General features: G+C 38.9%; 1 protein-coding gene across 3 annotated transcripts in view; it reads right to left on the minus strand.

The window, feature by feature from the left end:
* Positions 1–13,181, minus strand: part of Mctp2 (multiple C2 and transmembrane domain containing 2) — a 236,585-nt gene that overhangs the window by 177,791 nt on the left and 45,613 nt on the right. For all 3 annotated transcript variants that reach the window (XM_031386980.1, XM_031386978.1, XM_031386979.1), the window contains one exon: positions 8,555–9,087. In XM_031386980.1, coding sequence (XP_031242840.1) covers positions 8,555–9,019 — 465 coding nt within the window. In that variant the 5' untranslated portion in view covers positions 9,020–9,087. The remainder of the gene's footprint in view (positions 1–8,554; positions 9,088–13,181) is intronic.

Consider the following 13,181-nt stretch of genomic DNA (forward strand, 5'->3'; position numbering starts at 1 on the left):
TTAGTGTACTGCCATATGTAAGAAGCTGATCCATAATTTGTATCTCATTTCAATGTGAATCCCTAACTTAAAGGAATAAAAATTCATTAAACTCTAGCAGAGTTTAGGTATGTTTGAGATGGATACACACACACACACACACACACACACACACACAAATTCACACATCACAGGGCCAGAGAAATGACTCTGTTGCTAAAGGGCTTGCTAATCAAGAGGGCAGACGTGAGTTTGGTAGCCAGATCCCATGAAAAGAGCTAGGCACTGTGATTCACATTTGTAATCTCAGTACTGGATAGTAGAGACAGATAATTTCTGAGGCTTCCTGAAAAGCAGCATAGGCTATTTGGTGAGCCCCACACTATTAAGAAACTCTGTCTCAGCAATTATGGTGGTCATCTCCTGAAGAACAATACCTAAGTTTGACCTCTGATACCTAAAAACACATAGACATGCAACTGTGTGTACATAATTTTGAATACACTTTTATGCGTGCATGTGCATTCATGCATGTGTGGCTATTGGTACATACACTCACACATAGACATGCACACAAAATCTTGTCACCAAGGATCTTGAAAGCAAGACATTGGTATGAGCAAATGAACTTTTCCATATACTGAATGTGATCTTGTATAAATAGCATCTTCCATGTGGCTGTCAGAAGACCTTGCTATGCAGTATAGTTAAGAACCAAAACAACGTGTGTCGTGCCTGGATGTCTGATTTCAATAGGTCAAGACATACACCCACATTCAGAGAAGCTGACGCTAAGGAAATACATTGGCTGGGATCAAGTGTTTCATTTTTAAAATTAACCCATGAAAGCATGTGAGTATATACCTGAGTATAATGTGACAGATGATTCAAATTCTGTAACACACTTTAGGCTTTCAACACTATGAATATTTAAGACTATAGGATCAAATGCAAACATCTACTAGACAAAAGGATTAATAACATAAGTAACAGAAATATGAGGGACAGATAGGCTGGATAGGTCATTAAGCAGTCACAGGAAACCATGAAAGACTAAGGAGAAGACAATCAACACATCGACTTAATCTTTCCAAATCCCACCTCTGCACAAACTCTCAGAAGACCCTTGGAAACTCTGTCAAGGTCTGTCTTTAGTTTTCTTTCACCTCCAAGATTGTCCGCAAAACAAAACTGCAGAATGCCATCTAACTTAACCCTTGACATAAAAAGTGTGTGTGCATAGACATGCCTGTGATGTTATAAAATTGTACTTGGCAAACTACAGCCTGTTACAAAATTCAGCCCTCACTCTCTTCTGTTTACTTTAAAAGAAAATTCATTTGAATTCCAGCTCCACCTTTTCATTTCTGTGTCCTCCATGCCAAGACATCGGAAGCAAGTTGTGAGAGCTAACTTCTCACCCACAAAGTCAAACATAGTTAACATCTGGACATACACAATTCTTGAGAAAAGTGCTTGACCAGTTCCCAGGTACTTCTTAAACCATGAGTAATATTTGCAAAGGATCTTTCATAAATTTTTGCAAGCTTTTTTGAAAGAATTGTGTTAGCAAAACAATCTCCCTGTTTATATTTGCTCATCACTTCATAATTCAAAAACAAACACTATCACCTTCTACTAAGGAGTCCAAAGGTTGTCAAAGGAGACCATGGTAGCTTTAGCTTGAAAGGCAAATACAGACATCATGAGCATACTCATCTATGTATATATCTACTTATCATATAGATGTACATACATATATACATACATACATACATACATACATACACACACACACACATACATCTCTGCAGGATTTGTACAAATGCTTGGGGGAGAAAATTCCATTGCTAGTCATTGGGAAGCTGCAATTTAACAACAGGGAACATCTTCTACACAACTAACAAGGTACGTTGGGGGTGGCTACTGCTTTTCAGTATTCTAAGGTTCTTTGGCCAATTCCTTTGTCCCTGGTCTCAGTGGCAAGAAAAGTGAAGTCACCTCCTGAGAAAGACTGCAAGACACCTCAGTCACCTCAGGCTTCTGCAGGGCTATGCCACTGACTAATAAACTTAAAAAAAAATTGATTTCTCATGGTACATCTGGGTTGTTTCCAGTTTCGGGCTATTATGAATAAGACTGCTATGAAGATAGTGGAGCACGAGTCCTTATTTCATGTTGGAGCATCTTCTGAGGACCCCAGGAGTAGTATAGCTGGGTCCTCTGGTAGTACCATGTCCAATTTCTGGAGGAACCGCCAAACTGATTTCCAGACTGGTTGTACCAGCTTGCAATCCCACCAGCAATGAAGGAGCGTTCCTCTGTCTCCACAACCTCACCAGCATCTGCTAAGTTTTTGATCTTAGCCATTCTGACTGGTGTGAGGTAGAATCTCAGGGTTGTTTTGATTTGCATTTCCCTGATGACTAAGGATGTTGAACATTTCTTTAGGTGCTTCTCACCTAAATTCGGTATTCAGTATTCATCAGTTGAGAATTCCTTGTTTAGCTCTGTACCCCAATTTTAATATGGTTATTTGGTTCTCTGGAGTCTAACTTCTTGAGTTCTTTGTATATATTGGATATTAGCCCTCTATCAGATATAGGATTGGCAAAGATCGTTTCCCAATTTGTTGGTTGCCACTTTGTCCTATTGACAGTGTCCTATGCCTTACAGAAGCTTTGTAATTTTATGAGGTCCCATTTGTCAATTCTTGATCTTAGAGCATAAGCTATTGGTGTTCTGTTCAGGAAATTTTCCCCTGTGTCCATGTGCTCGAGGCTCTTCCCCCACTTTCTTTTCTATTAGTTTCATTGTATCTGGTTTTATGTGGAGGTCCTTGATCCACTTGGACTTGAGCTTTGTAAAAGGAGATAGGAATGGATCAATTTGAATTCTTCTACATGCTAACCGCTGGTTGAGCCAGCACCATTTGTTGAAAATGCTGTCTCTTTCCCACTGGATGGTTTTAGCTCCTTTGTCAAAGATCAAGTGACCATAGGTGTGTGGGTTCATTTCTGGATCTTCAATTCTATTCCATTGATCTACCTGCCTATCACTGTACCAACACTGTGCAGTTTTTATCACCGTTGCTCTGTTGTACAGCTTAAGGCCCGGGATGGTGATTCCACCAGAGGTTCTTTTATTGTTGAGAATAGTTTTAGCTGTCCTAGGTTTTTTGTTATTCCAGATGAATTTGCAAATTGTTCTTCCTAAGTCTGTGAAGAATTGAGTTGAAATTTTGGTAGAGATTGCATTGAATCTGTAGATTGCTTTTGGCAAGATGTCCATTTTTACTATATTAATCCTGCCAATCCACGAGCATGGGAGATCTTCTCTTAAATACTATGTCTCCAATACAGTCATAGTGGGGCGGAGGACTCCTGCATATGAATGGAGGGTGGTGAAACCAACTTAACCCTTAGCAACAACTCTTCCCCCTAAAAGCCTAGATATCTGAAGTGACAATAAGGAGAGATATAGTTACTGGGCTTCTGCAGTAGAGGGCCAGATTCTAGTGCTTAATCATAATTATCAACTTCTCAACTGAAAGAAAGAAGTCATACAAAGAAGCTAGGTGACTTCAGGTAAGCACAGAGGGAAGACAACCTAGGCCACAGAGAATGAAGAATTCTAGTTTCATTAGCTAGGCCAGATCCCACTTAAGAGATGAATGTTGGAACAATGTCAGTCCAAGAAAATATGTGTCAAGTCTTCATCTGCAATTGTTCCTTCACTGTGAGATGGATAATGATATAAATGCCACTCACAGAAGCCATATACATTTTGCACTGGGACTCACATGCACTAACCATCCAATACTCATTTGATTTCTCACAAAGACTAATGATGGTGTAAAAATGCACCTAACAACTACCCTGCAATACTGCAATTCTGAGACCCACATTGTTCCCAACAAATTGACAAAGTTCATGTTGATTTTAAATTGGCTTCAAAGCATCTTTACTGAAATAAAGAATGGATCCTTTATTGAAAAAAATTAGGGGAGATATACTTGTTAATTCTCACTGTAAATTAGTTGTTTTCCCCTCTTGTAACAATGTTTTATGACAGCTCATTAGAAGTCAATCTTTGGAGTTCCATGGCCACCAGAGAGTTAATCTCACAGCCTGCTGACTTCAAGCCAATGACATATTTTCCCAGGGTCAGCCATGCCAGGCTCTAATTTCCCCCTTTTTGTCTACCTCCTCTTTTTGTAATAGTCCCTCCCTCACTCTACTGATTCCTATCCAAACCAGACAGAAGATATCTCTCAGTAAAGTAAAAGCATGCTGCTATGATGATGAAGGCAGGGTAAGCACATTAGATACAGTGGTGGGAAAAACACCATAAAGGAGAGAAGGCTCATTCAGTGTTGAAGGTTATGGAAGATGTCTAGAAGAGGGGAACACAGGGGTCAGGAAGAGGAAATAGATGAGAAATGGAAAAAAATAGGCTTCCCATATTGGGGGATGGTTTTGTGTACTGTGAATTTCAAGGGCTGATTTCTGTGCCCAGAGATCTGATTGCAGTCCAAATGTTGGCATTGTCATGATTACTGGAGCATCTCCTATCTCAGTAATATGTGAAAAGTGTTTTCTACCACCTCTGATTGGTTAATATTGGCCAATAGCTGGGCAGAAGGCAAGGGGAGTCAGAGTGGGCCCAGAGAGATAGAGACAGGTGCAGGTGGAAGGAGAGATGAACTTGAATGTGGCTGGAAAATTCAGACATGATGGATATTTGTGGGTGTTCTCACAGGGTTACAAGCTCTGGCTGACACCAAACAGGCTAGACAACTTTATAGTATGCTCTTCAGACCACAGAGTTCACTGCCTCCTTCCTCTGGGAAGTTATAAGCCATATGTCATGCACTAAGGATGCCTGAGAACTTCTAGTTATCCCTGTTGTATATAACTCTGGTCTGGTCCCATGACAACCAGTGGTATCCTTTTTACTCCTTCCCTTTCCCATGAAAGTTATAGACATCTGTGGACTATGTATGAGGAAGAAAAACTTGTCGGATCCAGAATACTGATAAGTCCATGTCAAGACTCCAACAGCAGGACTTGATCATCAGGATTTCTATTGTCATTAAATAAAGCATATTTTTGGCAGTTTCTTTTCTTTTTTAAAAAACTTTTTGTTGATTCTTTGTGAGTTTCAAATCATGCAAGGTCTCTAGCTTCTATGGCACCATCAATATTGGACCCTCACCAGAATTGCTGCCAGTTATCCTGTTGTTACTCTGTATCATGGAAATCCTGCAGCTTTGGATCAACAGGACTGGCCCTTTCACAGATTATATAGATCTTAGAGTGGGCCAACTCAGAGCCCTGGATCGAGGCCTGGGTAGTAGCTGAGCTGGTCAAGTTGCTGGCTTTCCCTTATCTACACCACCAGGGAAAGCTCTCCACAACTGCTCCTGCTAGGCCCAACAATGCCAGCATCAGCGGAAGGCAGCATCACCTCTCAGACTCTCATGCCTCAGGATGGCTCACCCATACCCATGCCTCCAAAGCCAGCTCTACTGTGCTGCCCAGTCAAGAAAGTAAAATATTAATTTCACATATTTTAAGTTCTTAGCAGAACTGAACTAGAACATCTCCACCTTCCTACACCTCTCTAAATTTCCAGCTAACATTTTCTAAAATGCTGTATTTAGAATACTTTTTCAAGAAAAACACATTGGTTTCATTAAGTCATAAATCTAAAAAAACTCATGACAAAAGTATTAATAATTCTAGTAGCTGCATGGAGACAGGACTTTTTAATTTTTTTTTCAGAGGCAAAGCCACTTGTATGGTACCCAGGCTCCTGAAAACAAACCCTCACCCATGCATGCTCTTGTAAGCAGCCCTAATGGGTTGGCACAAAGCACCAAAGATAACAACAAAAATAAACAAACAAACAAACATACATACATAGATGGAAAAAAGGGGGTTAGGAAAGGGATCTCAGAGCAGGGAGAAACAAGATATAGATGAATAGGATCAAAATACATTATATAATTTTATGAAAATGTTATAATGAAAGCCATACTAATAGATAATTAATAAAGCAATAAAACCAAATAAAGAAAAGAGGAAGAAAAAAGACTGAAAACAAAAAAAGTAGACAAATATTAAACAACATAAGTCCAGCCATTCAGAGGAACGCATTCAATAGAGACACCTGCAGCCTTTGTTTAATCTTTTGTTATTCACAATACACAAGTCATGGAACAATACTATTCACCATAAAGGAGAACAAACCCATGCTGTTGGCAGGAAAATGGGTAAAACTAGTGTAGATCATATTAAACAAATTAAGCTACTCTCAGGAAATCTGGTACTACTTACTTTCTCTCAAATGTGGCATCTAAAAATATATTTGTAATCTAAAATGTGGATGAGTACGCAAAAGAAATAGAATTGAGAAGAGTAGAGATGACTATAAATAAAAGCAGAATCACCAGAGCACACTATATATTTATAAAAAAAAATCACCATGAAGCTCATTTTATTTAACTAATAAATGCTAGAAAGAAATCAATTTTGAGAACCCACAAATAAAACTCTATTAACCTGGGTCAATTGCTATCAATGATTTTTTTAATGAAATGTAGTTGAACATATGCCATTGTGGGCAAAGAACAAGGCCCTCGGAATGGGACTAATTAGACATTCCTCTTGTAGCCAGCATAGTCTCCAAATCAACAGGCAATTTATGAGGAAGAGTGATGGAGAAACTCTTCTCTCCATGTGCTAACACTGGATGCTTAGAGAGTGGGAAAGACCCATCTTACACAGAAGGGACCAGGGAAGATTCGGAATCTGTGCAGAACTAGACCCCCCCCCCCCACGACCATAGTGTGGTATTCATCGTCAATAATAACCTTCACAATGTTTGATCTACACAGCTCTCAAATATTTATACTTATTCAGCAAAGACTACAAAAGTAGGCTAAAGCAGTTAAGCACCTACAACTTGAACATCTTTCTAATTTGAAATTGTTAGTATATCAAAGCCAAGAAATCTACCCAGGTTCAGACAAATGTGATAATGATAAAGATGAGTTTTAAGATCTGATCAACAGGCTTGCTTTCCTATATGGACCACGCTTAGTAAATCTACTTCATTTGCATTTTGTAAAATGGAAACATATTTCAAATTCACAAATATTAAATATAAAAATTTCCAAAGAATGTCTCATGTTAAGGTCAAAGTAAAAATAACTGAGGTCTTGATTTAATGAGTAGCAATGTTCAAAAGAACATGGTCATAGAACCTGCCATTCCCAGAGTCCATTCCCCAGAGAAGATCAGACACATTACAAGATCAACAGATTTTCATCTAAAAGTAAACCTAAAAGCCCCAGCTGAAGAATTAATTTTTATTCAACTCTGTGATTAATCCTGAATACATAAAAACTTAGCCCCTTACAGCAACATTGGAGCCTACTTCAGCATCATTAATTAAGAGGAACTTAGACAAAAATATCCAAGGGGGCTGATTAAACTGATCATTCAGATCAGGATTAGGATTTAGGAATTTGATGCCAGCATTTAAATTCTTCTTCCAAAACCAAAATTTTTAGCATAATTACACTGGCCAGTTAGCCTTCCTAAAACAATGAAGCTTTGATAAAATCACGCAAGCAAAAAAAGTTTGATCACTAGTTTTTAATATCTGTTTTTCAGACAATTGAGGGAAGTTCTCAAAATCTAGTATGCATACTAGTAGAAACACAGCGGGCCTATACTACAGGAAGAAAGTGTACCCTTTAGGCTCTGGTTATCAAAAGAGAAACATTCACACCATCTAAAAAGTAGTCTGCATGCTTGTCTACAACACTGTTTTCTAGTCTTCCTCATGTTGCAACCCTTTAGTATAGTTATAACCCTTTAATGCATACAGCTCCTCATTGTTGTGGTCACCCCCAACCATAACATTATTTTAGCTACTTCATAACTGTAATTTTGCTAATGTTACAAATTATAGTGTATCTGATATACAGGCTATCTGATGTGTGACTCCTGTGAACAGGTCATTTGACACCCCCCACACACACATACACAAAGGGGTTGAGAACCATTGGTCTACAGAGTCTAGAAAATCACATTGTTTCCATTATCTACAAGTCTATATGAGCTAGTAATAGTTAAAAGGATAGCTATATTGATTTCATTTACAGCTACTCCTCACCTCAGTGCAGAAAAAGGTGACCTACTGAAGGCAAGAGAAAGAGGAAGAGAAGGAAGAGACGGGGAGAACCAAAGGTTAAAGTTGTGTGCTCAGTGTCTTTGCCAGGAGATGGAACAAAGAAACCTAGTCCACTAGGGCTGCTGAAGCCTTCAACTGTCCTAGAAGGTTCCTTTGTGCTTGCATTTAAATACATAGAGGTCATCCCTAAAACAAATGGGAACACCGGTACAATCAATAGTACATTAATTTAAATTCTTGTAAATGACATACTCTCCATCCAGAATAACCACAAAATAACTCTTACCCAAATCTCCCAAGGACGGTGAATGCACCTTAAAATAAATAAGTAAATAAATAAATAAAAAGCTAGGAAGAGCCTAGGCCTTACCTCTTGCTCTTCGGGAGCATCCCTTCCAAGAGGGGGTTTGTGCAGATCCAGGCCACCCTGGCTGAATGCCTGCCACTCTTCTGCGGGAGAGGCATAGATCTCTTCAGAGTCTGTATCCAACCCGTGGACATGGCTTGCTTCCTCCTGGCTCCAGTCCAGTTCTTCCTCAGACTGCTTCAATGAGCTGCTGCTGCTCTTGGGGACAATGCCTGCAGTGGACAGGCTGTTTGGTACTGAGATGTAGGACGACTGAGGCCCCGAGTAAGGCCGGCCTTCAGGGGCCAAAGCCTCTGCTTCCAGGAGGTCAGGCACTGAGAGACTGAGGCGCCGGTCCAGATGATGCTGCACCCTTAAATCCAAAGGTTTGCTTGGGTTCTTTTTAGCCTTCTTCTTGCTCAGGTTGATTAACAAAGGTCTGGTCCTCTGTTTTAATGATCCCCAGACAGATGGTTTATCCAGATCCATAACTGCATGAAGAATCAAGAATTCCACTCCTTAAGAGTGTGCATCTACTGGAAAACAATTGGTGACTTCTGAAAAACAAAGCATAAGGAGGGGACATGATACCTCTGGCTGGGTAAGGGTATACTCAAAGGAAATTGATTCAGAAAATTGACTCTTGACCTCTTAATGAGAAGTGAGACATTAAGGCCATAACTTTCATAAAGATTGCAAATGGCATTTTTTAAGACACAACATTTAAGAGTTTTTAAATCACTAGTAATAGAAAAATTAAAAAAAAAATGGGATTAACAGGTTGAGCCTAAGCTTCATAGACAATGACTACTTATTCCTCTCTAGGAATATCAAAGCTAAGATATCTGCTAAGGCAGTTTACTACAGCATTTTCTTCAGCAAAAGCAAGGGGAGCCACTTTTCTAAATGAAGGATTACAGAGTATTTGCTGTAATCAGGAACCAGGGTCCAGATGGAAAAGCATGCAGGTACACAGTATCTCACCATGTGTGTGGGTAGGGATGGCTACACAGACACATATGTAGTCACACTGAAAATGCTATAGTGATTTGACATATGACAGGTTGGATTAATTAGAGAGCCAATAAAAACTAAATTTGGAGAAATGAGCCTATTTCATGTATTCTCTGATGTGATTGGAGTATGATCTGGACACTGGGACCTAGGCTGCAGTAATGTTGCCACATTGGGCTGAGAAACAAAGCTCAAAGCTTAGGAGTAAAGATACACTTTCTGAAAGCAACCCTTGGTACCTTTTTGTCTCCTACCCTCTCATTTCAAGACAAAGTAGTTTAGTAGTAGAAAGAACAGTCAAAAATCTCTATAAGTCAATGTTCACATGGCCATTAGCCTGCTCAAGATTACAATATGGATCTCTGTAGTCCAAGCCTACTGCCTATCACCCTAGGCAAGAGGATTCTCCCAGAATGCACTTGGTGTCTCTAGCACTACAGACTAAGTCCTTGGTATCTAAAGACAGACTCTTTGGGTTCAGATTCCACTTGGCTACATGCTGTCTTGCTGTTGGACCAGGATCAGGTCATCATCTTATATCCCAGTTTTCTTAGTTCTCCAGTACAGATAGGATTACATAGTCAGAGAAAATGACGTCACATCCAAAAGCTTCTGATAATTTAATGGAGGACATTCTCAATTTGACAGGTACTATAATGGACCCAGGGTATAAGTCACAGCCTCCAGAGATTCATCATAGTAATAAAAGCAACCCAACTCAAGTGAAACATCTGAGAATGACACATCCAAAATCTATAGTAATTACAACAGGCTACAGTTCTTAACACTGAAAAATGTTACTCTGACAACACTAACAAAAGTGAAGAAACAGTCTCAAGTAACAGGAAGTTCTGGTATGTTGCAAGTAACACACACACATACACCACACACACACACACACACACACACACACACACACACATACACACACACAAACACACACACACCCCAGATACCTAAAGCTTAAAAGCTAATATTCACATCTAAGAGAAAATATGCAACATTTGTCTTTCTGAGTCTATGTTGCTTTATTCAGGCACAATGGGCTGATGTTTAAATGAACATAGAGAGACTTGACAGACTACATATGACATGTGCAATTAAAGACATACAGTCCCATCACAAAGAAGGGGAAATGGTTACAATCCCTACCTCAGAAGCTCTTTGCAATGTATGGATACTGGGAGAGGGTAAAAGAGTTTTCTCAAATGAAGTGACACTATATATATTGGCCACGTTCCACGGCTCACCTCATGTTTAGAAGTAGTTGCCAACACAAAACAGATTTTGCGGATTTGTTTTGTTATTTTTGCATGTGAGCTTTCTTTGTTCACATGTCTGCTTAGAGCAGTAGTTCTCAACCTGTGGGTCATGATCCCAAGCAACTCTTTCACAGCACATGCCTCAGACTATTGAAATAGACAGATGTTTATATTACATCTCATAACAGTAGAAAAATTAAAGTTATGAAGTAGCAGTGAAAATAATCTTAGGGCTGGGAGTCACCACAACATGAGGAACTGTATTAAAGGATCACAGCATTAAAAAGGTTGAGAACCACTGGTTTAGAGGAAAAGAAAGAACATGAAGTTGGGTGGGTATAGAGTGGGAAGGATATGGGAGGGGCTGAAGGAGAGAAAAGAATCTGATTAAAATATATACAAAATGTAACTATTTTTTAAAAAAAAATCATGAAAATGGAGATGGATGCTAGTAACTTCTCAGCAAAAACAATGACCTGGGATCTGGGAGGAACATAAGAGCTAGGAGAAATCTGGAGAAAGAATATATAGCACAAGGAATAGATAATTAGTACACAGGAATGTGACTGTTCTGGGAACAGAAGAAGACAAAATATTCAATGAATGGACTCTAATGAAATACTCCACAGCATTTGAAAGGGTTGAAGGAGGCACTAAAGAGTTCATACAAGTAATAACATTGGGGAAGACATAAGTAAGCAAACAAAGATGACCTACGTGTTCACACTCGCAGGCACACAGGGTTCTCAAAAAAGTCCCTTGTACCACTTGAAATTGACTCATTGAGGAGGGTAATGCTATAATAAAATGCTGTAATAAAACCTAACTGTGTGCATGGTATTCAAATAATTAAATCCAATCAATATATCAGATGAATCTGATTTCCAAGAATCTGCCTTGCAACGTAATTAGTATTTCTAATTAGAATCTATGTCCTTAAAGAGATGTGCATGCCCCTGGTGGGAAAGTCTGTTTGGTTTGGAAAGAAACTATGAGAAGAACTAAGTGCTTACATAAAGGAGAGGTTTGGAATCTTTATATCTATTAGATTAAAAAAAGATGCCATAAGATGGTGGTAGGGTTTAAAAGCACACCTCTGAAGAACCTGTTGTGTGCAGGAAATCATTAATGTCGGCCATGCGCTGAACTGTCTGTGTCAACAAATACATCCTCTCCATTTTCTTTGGGTAGGGAGACCAGGGGAGTTTGATGGAAGAAGGCATTAGTGACTATTAGAATACTTTCAGGAGAAACACATTTCCCCAGATAATCATAATGTATCTATTCTCCATCATGACAGCACTATCTTCAAGAATCTCCTAAATGGAATCACACAGCATGCAACTTTCCTAGGTTGATTCCTTTTTTTCAAGCTGCACTCTGGGACTGGCCCAAGTTGTTGCCCGTAGCATCAGTGGAGTAGATGACTTCTTGATTTCTGAGAGCAGTCCACTAGCATGTGTGCACACCACACACTGATTAATTTCCCTTGAGGGACAGGTGGGGCCTTTTTATTTTTACGTTTTTTCAACTCAAGCTGTTATATAAGTGTGTCCAGAGGTATTTTCCATTCTCAGAAGTAAATGGTCAACAATGTTTTCACTGGGTCATAAAGCAAGAGAATTTTTCCCTCATATAGACATTTCCTGGATACTTACATGAATTTATTTATTTTTTTTAATTTCCCACTAACAAGTTGAGGGATTCACTTGTTTCATACTCTCTGTAGCACTGACATTGTTAGTATTTTGATTTAGTTCTTTGTAATTATTAGACTGTCTTTAAATGTTCAATTTCCTAATGGTATGTGATATTGAAAATTAGTTTGGGGCATTAATTTGCTAACTTATACGTAGTTGGAACTGTCCATTCAAGACATTTGTTGATTTGTTTTATTATAATGCTTTTAGTTCTCTTACTCTTGGCTTATGAGAGTTCAATATGTATATTGAATATAAGAGCCTCAACGAGCATATAATTTGCAAATAGTCACCCCAATTTTGTAGATTATATCACATGTTGTTATAAATATCCTTTGCAGATCAAAAGTCTTAATTAACAAGAGTAAGCTTTTACAAGTGTGATGACCTTAACAGTTCCTATGCAACAGGCTTGGTTCCCTACTTAAATATCCATTGTCTAACTTGAATTCACTGAGGATCTCTCCAATGTTTTCTTCTAGGGGTTTTGTTACTTTACATTTAGAGCTATGGCCCATTCCAACAAAAGTTCTGCATACAAGGTTAGGTTTAGGTCAAAGTTCATTTTTTATATGGGAAAAAATTTATTCCAACCCTAAGGTTGGAACACTGACCTCCTCTAATTAATTACTAAGCTGCTATCTCAATGAAACATGACGTATTTGTGAGATGAGG

The sequence above is a fragment of the Mastomys coucha genome, unplaced genomic scaffold (assembly GCF_008632895.1).
Source record: "Mastomys coucha isolate ucsf_1 unplaced genomic scaffold, UCSF_Mcou_1 pScaffold21, whole genome shotgun sequence".
NCBI classification, from domain to species: Eukaryota; Metazoa; Chordata; class Mammalia; order Rodentia; family Muridae; genus Mastomys; species Mastomys coucha.